The sequence below is a fragment of the Condylura cristata genome, unplaced genomic scaffold (genome assembly GCF_000260355.1).
Source record: "Condylura cristata isolate star-nosed mole 26May11 unplaced genomic scaffold, ConCri1.0 scaffold00008, whole genome shotgun sequence".
In the NCBI taxonomy this organism is placed as follows: domain Eukaryota; kingdom Metazoa; phylum Chordata; class Mammalia; order Eulipotyphla; family Talpidae; genus Condylura; species Condylura cristata.
Window position 1 is genome coordinate 1,710,143 of NW_004567109.1, and position 26,072 is coordinate 1,736,214.

The 26,072-nt window shown below is 53.3% G+C and overlaps 1 protein-coding gene across 1 annotated transcript in view; it reads right to left on the reverse strand.

Moving 5' to 3' along the window:
* Window positions 1-26,072, reverse strand: part of RERE (arginine-glutamic acid dipeptide (RE) repeats) — a 193,365-nt gene that overhangs the window by 48,335 nt on the left and 118,958 nt on the right. The window contains exon 10 of the mRNA XM_004679306.2: window positions 25,772-25,870. Within this exon, the coding sequence (XP_004679363.1) occupies window positions 25,772-25,870 (99 nt within the window). The remainder of the gene's footprint in view (window positions 1-25,771; window positions 25,871-26,072) is intronic.

A 26,072-nucleotide genomic window follows, 5' to 3' on the forward strand; every position in this document is an offset into this window, starting at 1 on the left:
CCAGTCCTCCCTCCGCGCGGGCACGGTCTGCAGCGCGATGGCCACTCTCCCTCCGCCCCCTCCGCCTCGGGGCTGCGACGTGGGGGCCTGGCCCGGACGACCCCCGCGGTCCCTTCCGGCCCGGTATTGTGGGCGGCCGCTTGCGCCGGGCCAGGCATTAGCGCGCACCTCGCAGGGCGCCGTTTCACAACTAAATCACCGCGGAAGCTTCCCAGCCAATAAATCACCTGCCCACCGGGAAGGGAGTCCCTCCCACTCCCCGGGTTTGAGAGCAGCCGGGCAAATTCAGTGAAGAGCCAGACTTGGCCTGCAGGACCCAGCGCACCTCCTACTCCATTCCTGGAGGCCCTGCATTTTCAGACTTCGCCCCTTTCCCGAGATATGACTCATCACTGTCAATTTTCAAAATAACTCTATCGTCCAAGGAACAACTGTCAAGGTTCAAGAAAGAAGCAAGCTCTCCTGGCCAAGAAGAATGACCTTTGTTACCTAACCAAGGTATGGCTTCCAGGAGCAACAAGCACCCTGGGCTGTGTGCCAGGCATCTCTGCAGGGGCACAGAAAGGATTTGGGGACCGCCCTGCCCTCAAGCAGCCCAGGGCTGACCAGCAGCAGCCAGAGAAATGTCATTGTCCAGGCCTGTGGGACGAGCTGAACAGAAACAAAAGGCATGGTGGGCCAGGAGAAAGGAGCCGCTTTCTCTGCTCCAGGCCCCAGGCCCCAGGAAGTCAAGGAGGAAGAGTGGAGCCCGCCAGGTGGGCTCCCGCAAGGCTCCTAGGCCAGGAGTCAGGCAGGAAGGGCATGGCGGGCATTCTGGGAACTGACGGAAATAGTGTGTGCAGAACCGAGTGCCAGCAGAGAGCTGAAGGGGCAGCAGAGGGTCGAGTTGCAGAGCGCCTCTGAAGCCAGGCTGAAGGGTCTCCGTCCTGACTGTAAGCCAGCAAAAGCTTATGCTCAAGTGTTCCATGAAAAGACTAGATAAGGCCTGGGCCAGTGGCAACGTGACTTAGGAAGTGGGTGGGGGCAGGCTGGCAGCGATACAGAGACCAGTTGACAAGGCTGGAAAGATGGCCAGGAACTCGCAACCTGACTGGGTCTGAGGCCTAAGGTCTCCCAGAGCCCAACAGGTGGTAGGCCTGGAGGCAGAAGTTCAGGGCCTTGTTCAGTGACTTCAGTGCGGCAATCCTCTGCACTTGACTCAGCGGAACAGCTATGAACTGCCTCTACCTGCCGGGAGCCGCACGGATATAAATTAGAAGTCCTCACAGCCTTGGAGTCCTCACAGCCTCGTAGCTACTGCTGTCTACACGTCTCAGACAGGAGGCTGAGGCACAGGCAGTTAAGTAAACAGACCAAGTCACCCAACTCCCTGCCAAGGTCGAATCCAAGCCCTGGCTCCGAATTCTATGCTCTGCGCTGCCACCATGGGCCAATGAGCAGAGACCTGGGAAGTGGCACTCTCAGTCATGAGTTTCCTTTGACTCTGTCTTTTCTGCTGGTCGGTGACTAGCCACCAAGTCCTCGGCACTCCCCCTTTAGATCTTCCAATGTCTTCCTAGTCTGCCCATTCCAAGCCCCGCCCGCCCTCCCACCAGGTGCCCTATTAATCCATCTCCACCCCCAGTCACTCACAAGGCTTCCTCAGACGGGAGCCCACATGCTATGACACCTCTCTGACTCCTTCAGACCCCTGTTCCCGCTGCTCAGCTCTGAATCCAAGGCCCTGAAAACCCCGCCCCCCACCACCACCCTTCCAGCCTTCCATATTGCCAACTGGCCCACACTGTGCCCTTGCCTGGACGCTTGGGTCTCTTCTACTCCTCCAAGGCCAACCTAACATCCTTCCGGTTTACCTTAATCCTCAGCTCAAGTCCCTCCCACTCCAAAATGAAACTTCCCTGACCATCCCTCCCACTGCTTCGACCTTTATTTATCTGTGTAGGCCTCAGGCACCAGCTGAGGCAGAGATAGGTGTATCTTACAGCAAGGCCTCCCTACCCTCGGCAGGTGGCGCCGTTTTTTGATCTGCATGTGAAAGCAGTCTGAGGTGACTCAGGCCTGGAAAGGGTGGTCAGGGTAGGAAGCCTGAAAAGCCAATGTTCAGAACCAGGCGGGGCTCAGCAAGCTGTGCATGCCTCTGGCCTCCTCACCCCTGCAGCCTGATCTCCATGCTGCAGCACCGGCTCTAAATATCCTCCAGGACTCACTACTACTTCTGAGCCCGCTGGCACGCAGGCCTGATGCCAGGACTTCAGGCCCGAGGGGAAGCTGACATCCAGTGGCAAGCGCAGACCACCACTCTGCAGAGCACCGGGGGTGGCGCTGCCGAGCGCAGAGCGCCAAGGGCCCACTGGCGGGGGCGGGGCGGGGAGAGGAAGTAAAAGCTTCATGTGGCCTGTACTGTTGCTTCTCCATGGAAAGCCACAAGGCCTCAAAACTGGCAAAACATCTGCTCTCAGAGACCACCCTCTATACCTTGTGGTTTACCAGAAGTGCGAGCAGCCTTTGAAATGAAACAAGGCCAACCCGGCGCTGGTGTCCAGGGCTGCATGGGGCTGTGTTACCGCCCCATGTCTGTCTGTCTCTCTCTCCCTTCAGATGAAGACCTTCAAATCTGAAGGCTTTAATAATTACGACTATCAACTTAAGATGGCCCTGCTGATACACAAGCTTCCAAATCTAAGTGCACACACCGCCTGTTTCCCTACAACTTCCAGAAGAGCTAAAACCTGGCACTTGCGGTGCTGAAATAACGAGCTGCTTCTGTGTGCTGCTGCCTTGCTGTCCCTGACAGCAGACACTGGAAGGAAAGACGTCATGTGAAAGAAGAGAAAACGGTGCCTACTTAAAAGCAGGCTAGTGGGCACTGCTCCTGGGGCTCACTGCAGCTCCCGCCAGGGCCTTTAGGTGAGCTCTTCGCACCTGCAGGCCGGCCACTCTGGGTCTGGCCTCTTCTCTAGGGCTTTTCCAGGTTGCCTGATGGTGTGCCCTGAGGGCCCAGACAACCCTGTGCTGTCTGGGACTCTCCAGGACCAAGTTGGGGCCCAAGCATAAGCACAAATTCATGACAGAGATTGCGCCTGGTTTCGCCACTGAGCCTGCGACTGTGCTACGGTTTTTATATTATTTACTGAAGTTTCTTTTGACAAACACTGTGTAAATCCGTACAACAGGCCGTACAACAGGCTAACCTGCTCATTTCGGTACTGTAACACAAGTGCCGCTGGGGTGATAATTAGCATCTTCGCCACTTTACATGATTATGGCCCAGTTTTTGGACAACTTGCTGGTGTCCCCTTGCTGAGCTAAACCTCACGCCATCGTGAGAGCCCAACTGCAAATTCCTAGCAGAGAACATGTACCTGATGGCTTTAAGCCAGTTCTGTGTCAAGCCTGGGTGTTAGCCTGCAAGACTCTACTTCTCATTTTTTGCAGAAGGGGCAGATTATGTGATTCAAACCCAGAAGTCCTGTATCCAGCCACTCCTCTGTGCCATCAAGGCAGTTCTGGGTAGGTGTTGAGACAAAGTCACTTTCAAAAGGGGAGACACATATAGGGATAATTAGGTCAAAATAGAGGAACATTCTCTCCGATGATAAAGTAAGGTGCGCCAGAGCTGCTCACCCTGCCATCTCGGAAGAGCAGGGAAGCAGGAAGAGGGGCTGGGAAACGAATGGCTAAAAGACAGCTCTCCTCTAGGCCCTGACTGAGAGCTTTCAAAATTAACTCCCCCTGGTGAATTCTAGCTGGTATGGCCCAGTCAGAAGCTCCCCAGGACTACTGAAAAGTGACTTCTACTCAGACCGCTTACATAACTGTTTGGAAAACACTGTAGGCATTAAAATGACTCCCACTGTGAAAATGGCTCCTTCTGTTCTACCCTGTTTTCTGCACAAAATTTTATGTTAATAACTTATGGTTCTCAGGGGCGAGAGAGCAGAGAGATCTGCAGTAAGCAAACCATACTTCCCCACAGTGGAGCTACCAAAAGGACACACGCTGGGCGAGGCAGGACCATACCAGCTGCGCTCCTGAAGGCCCAGATAGGAGATGGAAGCGGGTCCTGTAGGGGGGGAGTGGGGGGCACGGCGGCAGATGCAAGCGGCAGTATCCCCAGCACAGGAAGGAAGCCCCCCACAGCCAGAGCGCGGTGTGACAGCGAGGGGAGCGCCAGCGATCCAGCTATGGAACCAACAGACGTGTCAGGTTCTCTCGGCCCGTGTTCCCACCATGCTCCTTCTGGAGGTGCCCGCTGGGGCTGCTGGGTGGGAACAGCACTTAGCGGACCTAGTGCAGCACGGCACTACTTTTTCAATCAACAAAGCTCGCTCGTCTGGAAGGAGACACGCTGCCAGCTATGGTGGTGCTTCTGAGACTCCCCGGCCACTTTGTAAGCCTAGAGGCAGTCCTGGCCTACTGGTTAACATATTCCTTAAACTAGTTAAAAGTTTAAAAGTAGCAAACAGGTTAACGATGGTCACCTTTTACCGGGGATCCCCAATATCTCTTTAGCTCTGGCATTTCCCCAGTTGAGTCTACTCTGAGGGGGCCATCTCCCTGGCTCGGGACATGGAACCTCCACACACCCACCCCTCCAGGCCTCTGGGGAGCAGCGGTGATGGAAGCAGGAAAATGTGTGCAGACTGTCACCGTACACTCTCCCGCGGAGGCCTGGGCCCACTCTCCAAATGAATAAACTAATTTAGGTGTAAAAGAAATAGCCCAGCTGATCTGTGGCTAATCAGGAAGCAGGGAGAAGTAAGCAATTTGAAAACAGGGTTAAGTGCTTGGCACCTAGGTGCAGAAATTCCAAGTACCATACTTCATAAGACAGCAGCAGCCCTCTAAAGGAAAGTTTACAGACACAAAGCAAAAGCGGGTGTCGGAGATTGCAGGCCCATGTCAGGAATGTCTGCACGACTTGGCCCAGCGCGCAGCTCCGCCATGTCGAGCTCCACCCCTCTCCAGGTGACCAGGCCCCTCTATGTACTGGCGCATCTGGGCCTGACAGAGCGCCTCTTGCAGGCCCCCCCGGGAGCTGGGCCAGGCAGGCAGCCTCCTTCCCAAAGAGAGGACGCCAACAGGGTGGCTGACCTCGCCACAGAGACCCTGCTGTAGGTGGTCTGGACGTACTGGGAAACGCCGCTGGTACCTCAAATAGTAAACAGACCCTACTTTTAGGGAAGAAGCGTGTTCTGACCCCATCCCAGAAGACTCAATGGTGAACTTTAAAAAGCGCAAATCTACCCCTGTCCATTTCTAAATGTCTTCTGGGAGCAAATTTAGTAGCTGACACTGGTCACACCGGTCAGGGAGGGATGATGCGCATCCTCTGACCTGGCTCCTGTCCTTCCTCATCTCCAGAAGCTGAAGGCAAGTGTAACGCACTTACCCTCACTTTCCACTCCTCACTTTCCAGCAGGGACGGCTCCAGGGTCAGGGACTGTCTCAGTCACCTCCTGACTGGCACCCTATCCCAGGGAAGATCAGCTCCAGAAACACAACCCAGGGGCAGTAATGCCCACAGTCCCTGCCTTGTGGGGCTGTCAGTCACGTTGGGCAGGGGAATATGTGCTGCAATTTCTGGGGATGTAGACTCTTGGCAACACTCTTTTTAAGACAGGGATGATACATTATTTAAAATACGCGTGCCCACAAAGCTGTCTATGTGGAACAGACTATTTCCATCCCACCCCACACGCTGTGCCTACGTGTCATCAGGACGCTCCTCCACTGAGCGGCGGTGGCTCCCGTCATCTCCTCTCAAGCCTGAGTGGACCTGTGCAGCTGTCTTGACCAACAGAATGCAACAGAAGTGACAGCAGTAACCTCTGGGGCTGGCGCATGAAAAGCACCACAGGCTGTACCTGGTTGTCCCTCTGCCTCCTGCCTCTGGAGCCCTGAATCACCGCATGAAGAAGTCTGTGCTGAAGCCACCGTGTCAGAAGGACCAGGAAAAGCCACCTCAAGCACGGCCACCCCAGCGCTCAGCCAGACCTGTGAGGGGCTTTCACAGTGGCCCAGCCCACACGACCTGGCGACAGCTACAGAAAGAGGCCGCGAGGCGGAATTTCACCCAGAGCCATTTGCTCAAATGTCCCCCCATTGAAACTAGGAGCAACAGCAAATGAATGACCCCAATGTTAAGTTGGAATAATTTTTATTGCAGGGGAGGGGGCAATTTGTTATGTAACAATAAGAAAATAGTACAAGATCTACTGTAGCAACCACAAGAATTTTAACTTCAATGTCAGGCAACTATTAATTGACATCAACCAACAAACAACTAATGAGGCTTCAGGCAACACGCCAGCCGCACCCACTCCTGCTCTGCCACTCAGGACATGATGTGACGTGACACGGTAGCTGATGATGCTGCAGACCTGAGGGGACCCGCTCACTAGCCCCCAGCTCCAGAGCAGCGCTCGACACAAAGCGGTGACCAGCCCGCACGGCCTGAATGACGTGGATGTGGCCCTGCACAACGACACCTGGCCCATCTGCCCCCAGCTTGACTCAGATGTTTTCTGGTATGTGCTCACTGTTCAATTTCCGGTTCTCTAATCACGACCCACAAAGTGCTCTGACGCCACCCTGCTGCGCAAACACACGTGCACCAGCCCAGCACCCACACGAAGCTGAAGAGGTCCTTCCCCAGCACACCTGTGTCCCAGCAAGCCCTTCCTGGGCCGGCTCAAATGCCAAATAAAATCACCCCAACGTTAAAGACCACATGCCTACTGGGAAAATGGCCTCAAGCTGGGGGGCTGATCCAGCCCAGTGGGCCACTGGCAAGGGCCATCCTCTGCATCTGCCTGAAGGGTCACTCCGCAAGCCTCGATGGCCGTGCTTTGGTGCCTAACAAACCCCCGCCCCCCACAGCTGCGGAGAGCACACGAGTCAAAGAAGTGGCGGGACACGCAGCAGCGTTAACAGACGTAGAAACACTCTCAGCTGATTTAATACCTGCTGCCGATTCCTGCTGCCAGCCACCCCGAACCAAGAAGTCCACAACACTAATAACCGAGCCCAATGGCAGAGGAGGCTGCTACTCTCCCTGTGATGGCGACGTCCGTCTGCTAAGCGTCTTGTGAAGGGCTCATAAATAAGTCGTTCAAAAGGTCACCTGCTTTTTTACAAAGTGAATCTCAGAAAAGGAGAAAGGAGAAACACAACCGAAAAAGAAACGTGCCTGTCTGTAAGTCACAAGGGACAAAGGAGGAGAAGCTGTTGGTGAGGAAGCCTCACGAGGCCTGACTGGGCGCCTAGTCCATGCTGCAAAGGAAAGAGCATGCGCCCAGGTGAGCTTTCATGTCCTAGTGGCCATATTTCAAAAAGAAACATGTAAAATTAAATGCAAAAGTGGGTTTTATCTGATTTGTGCAAGTGTCATTTTAATGTGTAATCAAGATGTTCTTGATGGAATACTTTACTTCTCCCCCACTCAGTCTGAGACATTCGGGCACACTGCACGAGAGCCATCCTGGCCTGCGGCAGGCACCAGCCAGCCACTGTGGCCAGTGACCCTGATGCTTAACAGCATCGGTCTAGAATGCACCTTGCTTCCGTGTGGTTAGGACGCTCGAACCCAAGCACCTCAACTTCTCTATACGCCACCAGGAAGATGGACGACAGACCATCCAGTCCAACACAACACAACACAACACAACTGCCATGCAAATTAAGTGAGGCCTATCTTCCAGAAGAATTCAGGCAAATCCAGAGGCTATCAGGGCCTGTTCTACTTTCCAAACAGGGAATACTGAGGCTCAGACGGTGGCAGGCAGCAGCTCCAGCTTGGCCGGAAAGGAGTTCTCAGCCTGTGTTACCCACAACAAGAGGGCCAGGCCCGGACACTTATTTACCTTTATTTACTTTAAAGCATTTGCAAGGGAGAAAATCAATGATCTCTTTAGGAAATGTCAAGGGCAGGGGGATATATTTCAATTATAAAATGCAAATCTCAGCCTCCAGGCAGAACCCAGTGAAGGGAACTCACGGCTCTCCTATTACAGGCACCCTCTGGCTTCAGGCTGTCCCCTACAGAATGGCCATCACAAGAGTCCCTCAGGAAGGGTAGGTACCCTGACCAGAGGCTGCAAACAATAGCGCTCCCATGATGCTGAACTCCTGCTGGAAACACTGGTATTGGGGAGCATGAGCACAGCTGTGTGCAAATTGCGTGCACAAACAGACTAGGTCTGTGTGTTTACAAGGAATACAAACATACTAATAGGGCATTCACATACACAGTTGGATGCATTGGGTTGCATCAGAGGGGAGTTTGAGTTCCAAAGTATTTCCTAAAAATATTACAAAAAGAAAGGCTACGAGGCTAAGCTTACGACGTCAGGGTGTTCTAGCCCGACCACATGCAATCACCCCAGGATTGGCTTTCTCTTCATCTTCACTGGCAATTTGGAGAAATAATTTAGGACTCTATGCAGAGGCAATCTCAAAAAGTTCTTTAAAACTCATTTTGACTGAGGCCTTCCTGGTGGTGCAGGGGTTAAGTTGCAGCACTGTCAAGCTTTTGCCAGCTACTGAGGCCTGAGTTCTATCCAGGCCAGGGAGTGAGTCTCAGGGCACAGCAGACCTTCCCTGTCTCCCCACTGCTCCCCTCAGCAGTGAGTTTCAATCCATCTGCCTGTTCTGCTCCCCACATTGTCTCTGGGGAATTCTCTCACTGGTCCCCGCACCTCTGGCCAGCACCCCAGCTCTGTGTGCACAAATAAAGACTAAAAAACTCACTTTTATAGAAAAATAAATCACTGTGGGAGTTTGTTAAAGGTTATTATAATTACAAACTGGGACGAGGGAGAAATGCGAGCTGCACAGCTAGCAGCAAAAAGTGGGAAAAGAATGTGAAAGTTTGGACTTAATCACCCTAAGATGACCTCTCCCTTCTCCCCCACAGAAGCACACACAGGAAGAGGAAGAAGGCTTAAGGGCCTGTTAGCACAGCTTGGGGGGAGGGGGAGTGGACTTTGTATTTTTTAGCTAATTCTGAGGTAGAGAGAGCAAAGCAACTAGCACTTTCTGCTCACTGTGCTGCCCAGACACAGTCGCAGGCCCTGCTCCGCTGTCCACGGCCACAGAGACCCACAGACGACCCCAGCAAGCTACAGACATTCCTTGGGGTGAGTTTCCCCAGGACAGGGCATACCAAGTACCACAATTTACAAAAAAAACCCAAAAAGACAAAAGCCCCATACAACTAACAATGTTGAGTATCCTAGTAAACCTTTTAAAAGGGGGTGGGGGGGGGGAGGATAAACCAGCAGAGTAACTGATCTATGTGCGTGGGCAGACACACAATAACAAGTTCACTCACTGTAGGTTTTAAATTTTATTCTTTAAAAATTCTGCAATCAAATCCTCCCAACAGACAAGTCTTTCCCTTTCACTTTTCGTGATGTGGTTTGTATAAACTCCTGGTTTAAAAAAGAAGAAAAAAGGGCTCATTTCTGAGGCCTGGGTTTACCACACTTACAGTTCAACCAATAAATCATCTCCCAATCTGGGCTTAGAAAAGCACTGGCCACGGTTTGATTGCTCCAGCCCAGGTTGCCAGGCAACCAACACAAGGGGAAGTCTGAGAAGGGCTGACAGATAGCCAAGTGGCTGAAACCAGACTTCTCTCTGTCAAAAATGTGTTTCAGAGAGCCGCTTCCCACCTCTGCTCTCTGCTCAACACTACGTGATTGTAAAATCAAAATCAAAAGGCCACTGCCATAAAAACACACTTCCTGCTCAATTACTAAGAGTTAATGAGCTGCGGGGCGGCCCAGATCACAGTGCCAGGCAACAGAAATGCGACACTGTAAATGAGATAAAGTCAGCGGCACAGGAGAAAGCTGCTCAGTGCAGCTCTGAGGCATCCAGTCATGAGACCTGGTGTGTGGAGCAAATCAGCCGCCTCAGAAAGCACCAGGAAGAAAATAATGAATGTTGAGATGTAAAAGAAACAAAGCAAACAGTGACCAGGGAGCCACAGGTCAGATTACTGAGTAATACACCAAGGGCATCCGAGGGCTAGGAAACTCAGTTTGCAGACAATGGAAGTTGCTCACTGAGGGAATTCTTGTGGGAGAATAGGGGTAGACTGTCCTTGTCCCTCAGAACCCACCTCCTGGGACTCAGAGGGGATTCCCTGGGGCTTGTCTGTAAGCTGACTTTAGAGATACCAGACTCCTTCGGACGATACCTGACTATACAGCTGAGGCCTGTCAGTCCCGGGTAAAACAGCATCCCTGCATGCAACCCCACTGGGCCTCAGCTCCTGAGCCCCTGACCCCATCGTCTTACTGAGACTGTCACCGGGAAGCCTCTGGGATCTGACTCTGGTATTGGAGAGGCTAGAGCCCCCAGCAGGAGCCCTCACCCCCCAGGGCCAGGACCCTCCAGCCAGCCTGACAAAGCCTCACCTCTCTTAAAGACAGTTTTTAAGTGTCAAAAATAAACATGAAATTACAAAGCACAGTACCAAATGACATAAAAATAAACTATTATATAAAAATAATAAAAATAAAAAACCACAAAGCATAAATCAGTTATGTTGCAATCCAGTTATCAAAACATTTTTTAAACTGTAAACATGTGCCTAATTAGCATATTAAATACCAAAGCTATTTGGTATCTAGCTGAGGGCTTTGTATTTTTATTGGGGGGGGGTGTTTGTTGTTTTATGATATGAGCTCAGATTATTACAGCCCTGCAGGGCAAGGACAGTCATTTATTCATCACTTACTCACCAAAGCCCCAAGAGGCCAGGTTCACTGCCCAAGGCTGAATCCTGAAGAGGTTTGGAGGCTGGCGGCTCCTTCTGCATGGCTCGCCCAGCATCTGAGTGGGGGCAGGGGGCTGCTTTCCGTGGCCCAGAAGTGGGGCTGGCAAACACCAAAGGCTTGCTGAAGGCCACAGGACTTGGGCAGTCTCTGCAGGGACTCCATTTCCAAGCCCTCTTCCCTGAAGCCATCTGCCCAGGGAGAGTGCTGTGAGGAAAGGGGTGGCTCTTCCCCACTGCCAGCCACAAGGGCCTCCTCACCTCACAAAGACCGCCCTCTGCCCAGTCAAGAAGGCTGGGGCAGCACTGCCCTTCAGAGGTTCTCCAGGGCATCAAACAAAGGGTCAATTCATACACCCAGGCTGGTGTGGACACAGTGACTAACTCTCAGGTCGCGATAATAAAGTGTTGTCTGAGGCAGGTACTTTCCAATTCTTTGCTTGTAAAAGCCCTGGAGGAGGCCCAAGTGGCAGTGCCTGTGAGGTGACTGAACACGGTGCCTCGAGCAGCTACATCTCAGCATTACTAAGGGGGGAGGGTGACCCTGTAACGCCCGGTGATCCCCATCTGATCCCCATCAAATCCTCTGGTACACACCTCCGAGCTCCTAGGCCTATAAACTACGAGAAGAAAAGCGACGCAAGCGGGCCTGTCTAGCAGGTCATACCACCCAAGGATCTTTGTGAAAACCCAAGCCCATCTTACTTCCAGGGACCACCAAAGTCAACTTCACTGATACCGATAACGCCCGTCACACTGTGTGCCAGCCACCATGGCACTACAGGAGGGAGTTCGGCAAGGGCAAGACCCCAGGAATTGGCTCTGGGTAGCTGAGTGAAAGCATGAGATGAGGAGCGGTAACATTTTCATGCTAAAGCAGGGCGGTGGGGGGCGGGGGGGTGGTTATTGCTAAAAAGGAGTGCATTCCCCTAGTCTTAAAATAGATGATAATGAGTATAAGGAGCCCTGGCATTCAAAATCCACTGGTAAGGGCCCTCCCTGGAGGCACAAGGGGTTATGGGGCAGGACTATGAAGCTGTCCCAGCCACTGCAGAACCAGCTCAATTCCAGGCCAGGGAGTGACCCCAGGGCTCAGCAGCCCTCTTCTGTCTCCCCACTACTCCCCTCAGCAGTGGATGGCAGTCCATCAGCCTGTTCTGCTCCCCACTCTGTCTTTGGGGAGTTCTGTCACCCACCCCCGCACCTCTGGCCTGTACCTCAATTCTTGCATGCAAATAAATAAATCTTTTAAAAATCCACTGTTATATTGAAGAGTGATGGGCCCTTTTATTTTCACATGCGAATGCTTGTAACGGGTTAGCACATCCTTGTAATGAAAAACATGTGCCAGGGTAAGCTTGGGAGGGGAAATAAAACTTTGGGAAGGATTCTTTTACTGGGTACCCTTCTACTGCAGCCTGGCGGTGCTGGGGGTGCCCGCAGTTCATCTAGAAGTTGTCAGATTCTGATTTTATTGAACAGCGCCAAACCAGGGCTACCAGATACACTAAAATGCGCAGTAGACCACACCCCGAGAGGCCATGTGCTGCGAGGCTGCTGTCTCCCAAGGGCGCGTCTTGGGTCAGGAAGAGAAAGGTCCAAGCCCTCTGGGCCGCAAAGCAAGCTCTCAGTGCCGCGCCCCGGCGTCAGTGCTACCTGTCACGTGTACTCCCAGGTGTGCCACGTGACACACCATCAAGGAAGGTAAGAAGCAGCATGGTGTGGCGCGCAGAGACCGGCCTACCACGGCTGCCCCGGACCCCTCTGACGGCCCACGGCCGCTCTGCTTGCTCCCCCAGCTCTGGTCTGGAGTCTGCCAAGTTGCTGCTGGGCTGGGTCTTCACTTACCACGGGTGACCCTGAGCACTTACTACCTTGCCCTTGTTTCATGCGCCCCCAGGCACCTGCACTAGGTGCAGAGCCTGAGGTCCACCCTGTGCTGACCTCCCGTGAGGCCACTGCCACCAGAGCCTCCCCACACAGTCCCTGCACCTTCGCGACAGGCTCGCCCCGAAGGTTTCTTCAGAAGCATTCCTCTCTGGCACCTGAGCATTCCAAGCCAGAAAGGGCCTACTGCGCAGCCTCACTGCTGGGCAGGGCCAGGGCTCGCCAGTCAGCACTGGCAGGGGCTCACATGGTAGTATCAAGTCTACCAACACTTCTGCTTTCTACCAAAACCTCTGATGACCTTCTGGGAGATGGTCGCTACAGACAGACAAGAATCATTTGAGAAAAGGCAAAGGAAAGCGGGACGGGACAGGGGAAATGAGGGGCTATGAGAGTCCTTATCTTTCAGCCCATCACAATGCAGCAACACCTGGTGCAAGGCAGCAGGCTGCTCCCCTCTGCTCTCCAGTCTCGGTGGCTTCCAGAGGGGCACTCCTGAGGCCTGATGTTGAAGGAAAGAATCAGCTGCCCACTGGACTCCTCTGCATCTGAGCTGTGGTGCCCCAGGGCCTCAGGCCTCACGGAGGAGCACAGAGGAGCCAGCTGCGCGGCAGCAGGGGAAGGCGCCAGCAACCCTGCGTCCAGCCCAGTTCCACCCTGTTCTCGCTCCTGGCCCCAAAGTGACTGTGAGGTTATTAGAGAAGATTATTAGCAATGCTTCCCTCAGTCCAAAACATCCCCAAATCCCTTCACAGCACCATTTTGGCATTTGAAAATATCCTATGAGATAGTCTCAAGGGTTGTCCACAAGCGCACGTCCGCGCAGAGCTCGCTCTTGAGAGGCCAGCTACAGGGTTTTCTGTCCACAGCCCAGTTCCTGGCCATCTCTCCTTTCAGTCAGATTTGGCCTGGTCTAAACTCTAAAATGTCCGCAAGTTCAGAGGCGCCTCTGTCCTGAAGGAGCAGTAGCGTGACAGGCAACTGAGATGTGGCCTGAAAGACGGCAGTGGCTGCTTAAGTAACACGGAGCGTTAGAAATCTACCTCCTGATGACTGAATTAGAGACAGTGACCCCCAAGACTGCAGGGGCCTCCTTGGAGCAGACAATACAGCCCCAGTCGCCCCCTCAAAGGTCTCTCAGAAGTGCCACCAAGCGCCTTCCTTAACATCCACCTGAATAACCTCACCGGCGCTTCTGGAGCGCCACAACTACAGCAGGCCGGCAGGCCCTGCCGTTTCCGTCCCAGAGCTGAGGCAGCGTGGAGCACGCACTAGGTGCCGAACACGACTTGAGTGACCGAGGAAACAGAGCACAGGTATTCTGGCACCAGAACGCCAATCTGTCATCGGAAATGCTCACGTGTCTCCCATTCCCAAATCCTGCTTTCTCACAACTCGCCTGCGTGCTGAAGCTCCACAAGTGAATTCAACTCAACTGGGCTTGACACTTCCTGGCTCGAGAGCCCCGCTGAGGAGGGGGCAGGGCACCCGCAGCACAGCCTTGGCAGAACCGCCCTTCTTGGCTCCACCTCCAGGCAGAGGGCCTCTTCAGCAAGGCAGAGCTGAGCTGGGGCTGCAAACAGGCTCTGGAATGGTTCTACAACTCTAGAGAGTCCCACTGCTGCCGTGACCCAACCTCTTCCTGTCAATCTGACAGCTGGCGCATAATAAAGGCCTTACTTTTTTTTTTTTAACTTTTTAAATTTATGCACCTAAGAGCTGGGGTATAGACCTGAGGTGCAGGGGGTGAGAGGATTCCCCTGAGACAGAGTGGGCAGCAGAACAGGCAGATCCACTGACATACCCTGCTGAGGGGAGCTCAGGGGAGACAGGGGAGGGCTGCTGCACCCTGTGGGTCACTCCCTGGCGGGGACGGAACTGTGCTTCAGGGGCTGAGACAGCTTCATAGTGCTGAGACTTATTCCTTGCACCACCAGGAGGGCACAGGTCTTGCTTTTTACTTTGTTAGGAATCTTGGTGCCCACCTCATTTCTCACCAACTTTACCGCAATCTGCTCCACCTGGCCTGTGCTACAGAACCCAGTGCCCTGGCCAGGCCCGGCCACTGGCCTGCGTGGTCGGTCGCTCAAACCTTCCCTCACATGACCCCCGTGCAGGCTGGCTGGGTACCCATCAAGTGACAGCACTCACATTTCTCAACAGGACCACAGTCCCAAGCCAGTCCCTATCCTCAAAATTAGAACAAGGACACCCCAGAACTTCTGGCCTAACTGGTTAGGGTACGAGCTGGGCCCCAGGACACTGGATGGCTCCCCAACAATTCTAATGGGCGGCAAGCTTTCAGAACCACTGCTTTGCTTCTCTGCCCAATTCAGTCCAGCTTATGCCAGACGATGTTCCTGTGACAGCCCGGGTCCTACCCACCCCCCACCCCAAGTTATGGCACTGCTCATGGTTTCCTATGAGTTGAGCTTACATTTGTGGTCAGGAGTGGGAGGCTCTGAGCAAGCTACCTTACCCACGCCCCCACCATGAGCTTCATTCAAGCTGGGAACCTCTGTGGGCCCCCACCCCCTCTTTCACGCCTCTGCCCTTCCCAACATCTATGGCGCTGCCAGAGAAGCGAGCCACGCGCCAGGCCCTCATCTCCGGCCCCTCGGCCGCAGCTGGCGGCCCCTGCACACTGGCAGGCGTGGAGGCACTCGGAGCGCTTCCGCCACGTAGCTGCACCTCCTTCCAGCGCCTATGGTGCCAACCTCCACGAGAGCTCAGTTACACCAACCGCCAGAATCAGTCAAGGATGCCGCAGCAGGCCAGGCGACCATCGAGGTTAGTGGCGACCTTCGCAGCTAACGAACAAATGTGGCTGATTTGTCTGAAGTCAGCGATAAATTCTCTTTCTGTTGGATGAGGGAGATCAACATTATTTTTTAATCTTGTTTCTAAATAATTAGGGTAGATACATAAAGTGCCACCTGGCTGGGAGACCACAACAGCCAGCGAAGCCACAAAGGCCAGCCAATGGCAGCCACGGTGGACAAGGTGTTCAGGGGCGCCCGGCCGGCAAAGCGCTGTGGGGTGGCAGTGGGATCAGTTCAGGAGCGGGATGACTCCCTCATTCTCACACTACAATAACATTTTAAAGGCAAATGTGAAACAGAAAACAATGCTTGATTTTGAGCTTTACGAGTTCACCACCCCCTTTGTAGAGAGCCTCTTCTGAGGGACCCACCCCACACAGACAAGGAAGTCTGCAGTCCAATGAAGCAGTATCCAAACAGTGGAAGATGGTGTGTGTGGAGCTTAATGACTTCCCTAAATGTGTGAGGGCCTCACAAAAACGTATGGCCTAAAAGCGAGACAATCTAAGTGGACTCTTGGAATGTCTAACAGGAGTATGAGAGAAGTGAGGGAGGGTGAGCGTGAAGGCAGGTGGGAAGGAGGAGCCCAGGGAAGAGGGCAGGAGAGGGAGGGTGAGCAGATCATAAAGACAGTGTTGTAAGGAAGAAGATAAACCCGGGAGTCAGGCTGGCTGAGGTCAAAACTTGGGTAGCTGACAACGAAGCCGGGCAGTCTCTCAAAGGAGGGGCTGAAAGTAAATTTCTAAGCCTTGTTATTGCTTCAGAATTGGCAAGTTCCTGTGGACTGGACGGAAAGGGAGGACCCTACACAGAGCCCGTCCCTGGCTAGGCTGGTGTGCCTGAGCATGGAGCCCCAAGCAGCAAGCGGCTGGGAGCCAGCCCGGGAAGGGCAGCCTGGCCCAGCACCAGGCCTCTAGCTGCTGGCCTCCAGGGTGGAGGTCAGGTGGGCCTGTTTCCTGTTTGACCGGTTCCCACACCTGTGCTTCCTAAGACCTTGCTAATTTCCTAAAACTCTTCTTGAAGACCAGCTCTTTTACCCTAATGAACGAGACCTAGCTGGAAAAAGAAAGTGACTAACATTTACGTGGATGGTGCCTGTCAGCATAGCAGGTTAGAGCAGCCGAGGCCACCGTGGACATGCATGCCAGCGAGGACTCCGCTGGAAGGGCCACAGAGCGAGGCCCTGGCGATGGGCCCGTCCCACCCACTGCTTTGTGTGCACAGCCATCGGCAGGTGTTCCTGCTGTGGAAAGACTAGAAAGATCATTTACTATCAAAACTTATATATCAGCTACAAGGGGAAATCACGCACCCTGCCCTGAGAGGACGAGTGTGCAGCAAATTCTGTGTTTCTCAGCAAAGCCCCAGGACCTGGGGTGGAACATTGCCCACTGCTTTACCTTGGGGGTGGGGGGGGGGTAGCAGACCACGGCTGCCACACACACAGCTTGCTCTGGCAAGGCTTGTCCTCTTAGGTTGCTTAGACAATAAAACGCTGGGAGGCAGCTGCCGGAGGCCATCAGTTTGCAGACCAGAGGCAGGCTAGCAGGTTCCTGGGTGACTCTGGGGAGCTCGTGGAGCCACCTCACACTAAGTGCAACTCCAGCAGCAGCAGGGGCTTGAGGATCCTTGGGGCGGGAGGGAGAAGAAGTTGGGGCAGCCTCCTGGGACCAACCAGCCGCAAACAGGGGCTCCTTGGGTCAATGAAGGAGCTAGAGCAGCGCCTGAAGCCAGGACGCTGCTCAGGCCCCAGGTCATGACTGCTACGAGGCCCTGGTAGCTTCGGCCACTGGGGACGTGCAGGCCAAGTGCCAAGAAGCATCTGTCTCAAGGAGAATGGGGGCCCAGCAGAGTGGCGTGTGCAAGTGTCCTGGTCCCAGAGTCCAAAGTGCTTTGAAACTCTCCCTTTGGGGTGTTTAAGGCGCCGTTATGAGTAAGTCCTCGGCCATGGTCACAGAACTCCCACCCCACCCCTCCACACCCACAGAAGGTCTGGGCAGGGCTGCCGTTGCAACCCTCTCCACAGGCAGCGCACCCCTACCACATGCTGCCCCCAGTCACCACACTCAGAACAAGAGGCAGCTTCACCACTCTCCACACTCAGAAAATTCCAAGGGTTTCCTGAGCCATGCGTCAGTAACTCCACAAACACGTGAGAGATGTATGCAGGTATCTGAGGCTAAGTATCTATTCTTGTCCCAGGTCGCCGCATCATAGGCTTCTCTGACCCTCAAGTCAGCATCTCGCGTCCTATAGCAGGGAGCTCAGCCAAGGGGCCATGCATTGAAGCGACTGGAAAATCTGAGGGTAGAGACAGCCCTCCCCAGGTTTCTCTGTTCTTCAACGCAACAGAGCGTCGGCCCTGCTCTGGGCTCTGGGCTAGGTTGTGCAGATACAAGAATGCACCTGTGCTCCCTGCCTCAAGCCTCCCTGACCCAGTGTGGAAGCACCAAGCCAGCGGATAAGGCTTTTCATGTGCCCCAAAACATCCCCCCAGCACACAACCGCATTCAGGGAGTACAGGAGCACACCTGCGTGGTGCCAGCTCGCAGCTATTCTAAAGCGCCTGCTGCACTGCGCCCTCAGGAGAGGCCCAGCACTCCAGCACCAGGCCCACAGGCCCAGGCCAGGCAACAGGCAGCTGGCCTGCTGCATCACACAGCCCTCACACAGCTGTATGGGCCTCTTCTCTGTGGTGCATGTCAAAAGAGGGTTTATGGCCAAGAGAGAAAAATTGTGGAAACGCCTTCTCTCTTAGTGAGAATGTGCAATTCGGGTCGGAAAGCATTGGTGCTAAGTTTTCTCCATTACCTGAACAAAGCGTGAGAGGAAATGTGTAGACACTACTTCAAGAAAGCACCACACGGAGGGAGACGCCAGGGGACCGTGGTGGATCAAGCTACAATGCCCGGGGCAATTCCAAAGCTATCAACCCACTTCTGAAAAATCGTAACTTGAAAAGGAAATAAGAGGTGCCTTATCCTAGGAACCCCACTCAGAACGTCCATGACCAGACTGCGCGCGGGCCGGGAGGATGGCCGGGAGGATGGCCGGGAGGATGGCCGGGAAGTGGCACCAGAGGTGCAGTTAGGCGCGGCCAACACTGGTCTAAGGCCCCTAAGGGCCCATCACTGTCTGACCGCGTTTCTTGCGACTCTGCGCAGCCCCGCCCTCTCCACTGCCCGCCCATTGTCCACAGGAGATGCCACTCAGGACACCCCATGGAGCCACTCCCCCTCAGGCCCACCCTGAGGGGGTGCTCTGCAGGACCAGTTCCCTGTGTTTTCAGTTTTTTACTTAAAAGCGACCTTCCCTGAGCTTCAGAACGAACGTGACGCCCCCACTGTCCCGTGTGTTGTGTCTTTCCTGTGACTTCCTCCTTTCTTCACCGTCTTCTCCCTGTGATGGCTGCGCCACAAGCACGCTCTGTTTCGTGCCACCAGCACAGAGGACGGAGCCTGCTGGCATGCTGCTGCTCTACACTATGGCACCGTGAAGGATTCACTTCAACTACAACCCAAACCAGACCTGACTACGTGCCAGGCGGTCACGCCATCTGGCGTGGTCCTGGTCGAAGACCAGGACCGATGGTGACAAGAAGGCCACTGCCTGCCCACCCAGCACAAAGTTCCAGGGAGACAGGCCAGGGAGAAGCCCGGACCTGACAGGGAGGCCCACAGCAGACACCGCCTCCCCTGTGGTCAGCGAGCCTGTCTGCGCCCCAGGACATTAGGGCTTTGCTTTCAGTGTTAAGAAAATGTGCAGGAACTTACCCACGGCGGCACTTAGGGTCACAGCTACAAGCAGCTGCTGAAACACGCCATAGGTGCCACTGAGCCGCATGCCAGGTGTTGGGGAAAGAAGAAAGTGCTTCTAGGAAACGCATAAAAGCAGGCTGGCGCTCCAGGGCGGGCAACGTGGTGCCAAGGCCACTTTACTGCCACCTCAGCACATGGCACTTCCATGCGCGGGCTGAGTGCAGCCGCGGCTGTGTGAGGCACGCCTCCCCTGCAGGGTTCCCGTTTCTTTTACCTCTTGCCTCTTCCCCAGAACCCTGGATTCCAGGCTAGTGCAGCGAGCCTCACCGGGGGCAATGCCAGGCTCGGTGTCTCTACAGTGTTCTATACACGCGGAAACTGACTCAGCTCTGTTGCTAAGAAACTGCAGAAGGAAAGGGTTTTCCATCCTCTTCATTTATAAAATAACCACTTTTGGCTGTGGGAGAACAAGTGCAATCTCTCAAGCCCCCTTGTGTCTCATTCTCATTTTTTAAATGAACAGAGAGAGATGACAGAGTAGATGAAAGTATGTGCTAGCTCCATTTTTTCACATGCCCTTGAAAATGAGATGGAAAACATGGTTTCAACAGCCCACTGCTGCAGCATTTATTAATCTTCCAAGCTGAAGATTTTCCCTACCGCTCCCCACTTCAGGGAAAAATGAAAAATGTCCCATTAAAAATTACTCTTTGATTGTAAAAGATTATCTTCAGCAACAGGGAATAATTTAGGGCACACTTGTATTCAAAATGGAATTTCTGTTCTGCTTTGTCCCAATGCCTGAAAGCAAACACACCCCAAAGAACAATACAATTTATGGTTGACTTAAAAAAAAAAAACAAACATACACCTAAAATCAGGGCATGGGGACAGGAAACCTAAAAACACTGCTGGTTCAATGGAATGAGAAGAGGAATGACCTCATCTGAAAACAAAGAGAGAAGCAGGCATAACTTCTTGGACCACAGTATAAAAAAGCGGCCTAGAAAGCAATAAAGCCATATATATGAAAGGCAAGGTCACGGCTGCACTCGTAGATCTAACCCAGAGGCAACTGCTACTGACATGAAATACTGAAATGAATTTTTGAAATCTCTCTCCTTCTAATGGCTGGCCTCTCTCATTTACCAAACCATTTTAAAATACACTTCTATTTGCAGCTTGCTACACAGTAGAATCTTTCTGCAAGCCAACCGACAAAATTGATGCCTCATACCAACTTTTCTGCACATATGTGATTGATTTTTAATTTGCTGTCTCACTTCCAAGAGGACTTGACAATCAACTATCTATCTACCTTATTAACCTCCTTTAAATAAGGGTTTGGTTCAAAGGCTCACGGGAGTTAATCACATTAAAATTGCTCACTTTCATTAATGCTTACACCATTAAGTAAACTTGACCTGGATCTACATTCTGGTTTCTAATACTAAGGACTGACCTTCACCACAGAACATAAAGAGAATACTCCATATAGGAAACAGGCGAGTACCGTTGTGTAACTATGTTGACATTTACATTTCTCTTAATTTCTTCCTCTTGTTAAGTAGTTCATAAGAAATGGCACCAATTCAGGTTAAAATCAGAGGAACAGTTAACTAGTTAAGACAAAAACCTATTTCAACTCAATTTAAAATCTACGAAGGCCCCTACTTCGTGTTGCACTCAATGTAGGACAAACACATACAGAACACATCTATTTCGGGAGTTCCCAAGTGAGCTGTAAAAATTCCCAGATTAAGATTTCTTTAAAAAGCATTTCCATGTTGGCATCATTTGCATGTATGCAAAACAACGGGCATACAGATACACCTGCATTTGTGATGGCAGAAGCCTGATGTGTGTGTCAGCAAGGACCCAGACAAAGCTCAAAACCAGGAAACTGGGCCAGTGGTGACGCTTTCAAGGCCCTTTAAAAACGTCTGCGAAAGTTTTAAGAGAGAATGTCCACATGCAATTTACAAAAGAACCATCCAAACAATTAACAGAATTATATTAACTAATGATAGAGGATGCTCCTCTCAGCATTTTTTGAATGATCTTATGAAAGCCACGGCAATCTTGGAATTTTCACCATTCCTAAAATAAATCTACCACGAAGCCTCCTCCATACTGAAGACAGAAAAGTCAAGACTCAGCCCCTAGTTTACACTGTCTTCACACACACGTGCCAACAGCCAGGGCTGAGGCCCTTGATCACCAGTGGGTCACCACCACACCCTGCTGCTCTAGGGTCTGCGCTCGCTGGGCTATGAACCCCACATCCTGAAGATGCCACACACACCGTGAGGAAATGTCACCGCGCCGTCGCCCCACTACGCAGCTCTGTTTCCTGGCACGTCCAGAGGCCGGGCTGGAAAAGAGGGTCAATGAAAACAATTTCTCGAGCAGACAGCCCCAAGAAGGCTCAGCAGCGGCGTCTGAAGCTGCTGCTGAGGAGAGACCTGGCCGACAGATAGAAGTATTCCTGCACAGGCAAGGCCTGAGGAGCCACTGGGTTCATGGGTCACAGACATTCAGACTGACTTCCAGGAATTTATATTTATGATAAACTGAGCTTTAAGTTAAAGAAAGGTTTAGACGCTGTAAAATTTATGAATCTGTAATCCACACACACAGCCAATTAAAGTTTACCACCACAGGGATTAGCTATCTTTGGATAAAAATTCCCCAGGTATTCCTAGCGAGGCCGTTGGCCCCAGTGATTACCATCAAGGTAGAAGTTAAGGCTGCCCAAGGTGAAGTGTGACATCCTGCCGTGAGCACCAAAACCTCACACAACACCTGGAGTTTGGCTGCAGGTTACTTCAACAAGAAGACAGTTGCAGGCAGAGGGAAGGGAAGCAAAGGGTGAGTGCTAAGAGCAGCAGAGCCCTGATCTCCCAAACCTGAGGCCAGGCCCAACCTCCAAGGGAGATGCAGGCCCTGAATTTTAAAAAGAATTCAATTAGCATGCCCCTAGCTCCCATAATCAACAGCTGAATGCTAACTAGGAGCACAGCACCCAGCAGCAGTGAATCCCAGGCCAGTACCACCAGGCAGTGCTACCTCGGGCTGCATGCCTGAGTAGCAGAATTAATGACTACCCAGGCGTGGAAGGGCCACTCAGTCAGTTTCCACGAGGTGCAGTTCAGCCTGGGGTCTTTGTGTCATATTTAAATGTGTTCATCATGTTTGATTGAAAACATAATAATCCAGGGTTTTGGTTTTTTACTGAAAGTTCCAATCTGTTTTCCCCCTTTCTCTTTTGCAAGTTTGACTGTTTGGGCGGCTTCCTGGAAAGGAATAATATTCTAGGATAAGGTAAGTGGCACTGGTTAGCCACCACCTCACCGGCAGTGTAGCAGCAGCGTCTCTGCAGCAGCGTCTCAGCAGGCCCGGCCCCACGGGCGTCTTGGGTAGGAACAAGCGTCGTGAATGCCTTTAGAAAGCCTCTCCGTGAGCTGGCAATGAAGGTGCCTCCCACAGTCACGCCACTAAGGTGAGTTCATGTGTCACCATCTGGCCTCAAATGTGACAAAACCTGGCACACATCTGGCTTCAGTTTAGCAAGATTCGGAGTAGCTCAGCTCAAAGCAAGTGCAGTGAGAAACACAGGACCTACGCACGCAAACCGCCAGGACTGAGGTGTGGTGAAAGGCCTCCCAGCATGTGCTCTCTTCAAGACCAAGGAAGAGGCTGGGTACTTATTAAAAATAGTCCTAATTTGGGAGCTTTTCCAAAGTAGATTGTTTACGGGCAGCCTTGGGGGTAAAGCGTTTCTCTCTGATGCTGATTCCCAGTGACTAGCTAACATGGTTCTAAAATGCCAGCTCACAGGCAAAAGTAACTACAGAACAGAATCTTTCAGAGCACTAACCTTGAATCCACAGTTCCCAGCATCCCAGAGCCCCGCACAGGGCAACATCATCATAGCAGTCTTAAGTCCCCACTTTAGGTTTACAACTAAGGGCCATCCACTCAGCAAGGAAGCCAGTCAGCTGGGCACTCAGAAGCCAGTGGACAGAGGCCAAGGACTAACTCAGGCCAGCCCAGAGGCCAGCAGGAGACCCACCTGGGGAGAGGAGCTGTCTCAGCCCGGGACTGGTTGGAGTTTGAACCGCCGGCGAGAGTCTAGGAAGAGCAGAAGCCCCAGGAGCGCCAGGAGGCACTGCCAAGGGGGGCGCTATCCACCTCTCCCACACAGGCCTCAGCCAGCAACTTGCAGGCCAGCAGCAGTCAGGACACTGTTGCAGCCAGCCCAGCAGCTGGGTGCAGGGGGCAGTGAAGTTTAAAAATAACCTGCCGCAGCATGCGGAAAACTGAGCTGGGAAAATGTGGGGGAGTTAGGCTGTGAACTTATTTTAGTAACAACACATTTGTTTTGCTTCTCTCTGTGATTCCTGGGGCAGGAAAAATGTGGAATTCCACAGAAGGGGCCAAGCACTGAGCAGGCATTTTCCCACAGTCCCAACGAGCCAAGCCCGGCGCATCTCGCTGGTGCCCGCACCTCACCGTGCACGCAGCCCCAGGACGGGCTCTGGACATGCTCATGAGCTGCCTGCTGCAGCCTGTCCACCGTTAAGTTGCTCTCTGGTTCACTTTCGAGGTCCTTAGGAAATAGAGCTTAACTCCCCCCATACAGAAGGGGCTACGGGATCCCAGGGCTCTCGAGGCTGCGCAACCACCACCCACTTCTCAGAATTTGCACCGAGACAGGCAAAGGTAAGGGATGAAAATGGGACAGGCCTGCGGGACCCATGTGGGTACCCTCCAGCCCCGGGGATGCAACCCCCAAAGCCAGCGCCTCTGAGCTACGGTTCCTATTCCAGAGTCCAGGAGGACTTTCCTGATGCTCACGACCTCCTCCACCCACTGTATCTCAGAGTCCCCACTTGCTGGCCGCCCACAGGAAAAAGGCACCAGCTTTCCTTTGAGCCGGAAAGCTTGCTGTTTAGTTGGCATTTTTTAATTCCAAGGGACCTGAAAGGTGAGGGGAGAAGGAAGAGTGGTGGCCAGCTCAGAGCCTGGCACTTGGAAACGGGCGGGCGGCACGGGCAGGGCAGGGCAGCAGCCCAGGAGCAGGGCCGGGAAGGAGCAGGCAGAGTTGAGCAGGCCCTGCGGTGTGGTAAAGGACCCCAGGCGCACACTACTGCTTCCTCCAAACCTGTGTCTTTTTCCACAGAAGTATTTTGTAGGAATTTAAATTGGAAACCATCTTTAAGATGTTTTCATCTCTTTACTAAACCCCCAGGGATTCTGAAATTTCATTTCAAAACAAAACTTCGTTATAAAAACCTGGAATCTTAAGGGATGACTAGAATACCTTCCACCCAAGTCCTCTACACAACCACTCCTTGAACTAATTCTCTTTGGCTCTACTATCTACCCACAGGGGACAAGACACCAGCGCTGCCTGCGGCCTGGGCAAGCCGGGCAGCCATGCTGACAGGGCCGCCAGACCGGGCGGGGACCCGCTCACGTCAACAGCAAGGGCTGACGCCGCGCCCACCGCCGCCTTCCCCACCACCCCTCCTACACCACCTGCAGACACAGTCTCGCTGATGTGGAGCGGGCCAGGCTGTTCTTTCCTGGTATCCAAGAAGCTCACCTTCTTGCTTCTCTAGTGTCTCCACTCAGTGGTCCTTGTGAGGCCCTTCCCACCCCGACCCCACCCCAAGCCCCACCTGCGGAGACCTTCCAAGTCCTACGTCTTGTGCAGAGGGGCCTTGTGCGTCCTAGACAACACCGGCACAAAAGAAGCATCTGCAGTGCTGCTTCAAGCAAACAAAAACAGCAGGATCCAGACAGCACACAGAATCCCTCGTCTTTCCTGGCATACTGAAGACACCAATCAGCACGTCTTGTCAGAGCCAGCCTCCACCTTAATGCCATAAGCCTACAGGCCGAGCAGCAGCACCCAGCTACCACTGCATCTGTGGAAGCACAGGAACTCGGTAACAGTACCCTCCAATCAGCAGTACTTCTCCAAGGGCCAAGATGGGGGTGCAGCCGCGGGAGGTCTCTTGGCTCCTGGGAGGGACCCGAGGCTGCAAGTCTGCGCTCCTGGGCCCATCCCTCTCCCACTCCCTTCCGTGGGCCACAGCTATACACTACCTACATTCAGTCGAGCCTCTGCTCCCTGCTTTGACTGATGCCCTGAGGGCCAGAGGGTCTTACCAGCCCACAAAGCGAGCGCAGCGGTCAGCGCTGCTGGGAGGTATGTGTCAGTCTGTTTCCACAAGCCTACAGCAGGGTGGCAGCAGAGTGAGCACACCAAAGCCAACCCACCAAAATTAGCTTTTTTGAAGAGTAACTTTCAGCTTCTCCGCTCCTTCAGGAAACCCAGGGAGACACTGTCCACCCCCACAGAGCCCACGCTCCCCCGCAGGAAGTGAGAGGCTTAAAGGCGTTTTCCCTTGATAAAAAGGGCCGCATGCTCTGCCCACAGGGCTGGGCTTTTGGGGCGGCCAGAGGCCAGCCCCAGGGGGAGACCCGAAGGCCAGCCGCGTGCTCACCACTTCGTCCTCAGTCCAGCACTTCTCGATCAGTTTGGGCACAGGCTTCTTCACCAGGCGCTGCAGTGCTTTGCCAGCATCGTACCCGCTTTCGTGGAGCTGAAACAAAAGGACTTTGGTGAGTGCAGTGTAGACACTGGAACTGGAAGCAAACTCCAGGAGGGAAGCCCAACGCAGGGACGGGAGAGACACTTATGGTGGCCTGGTCCCGCCGCCCACCACCTGCCAGGCTGCTCAGGGAGCAGGAGACCTGCGCGGAGGCCTGGGTGAGAAGCCAGCGCACCGCACACGGAGGTCTCCC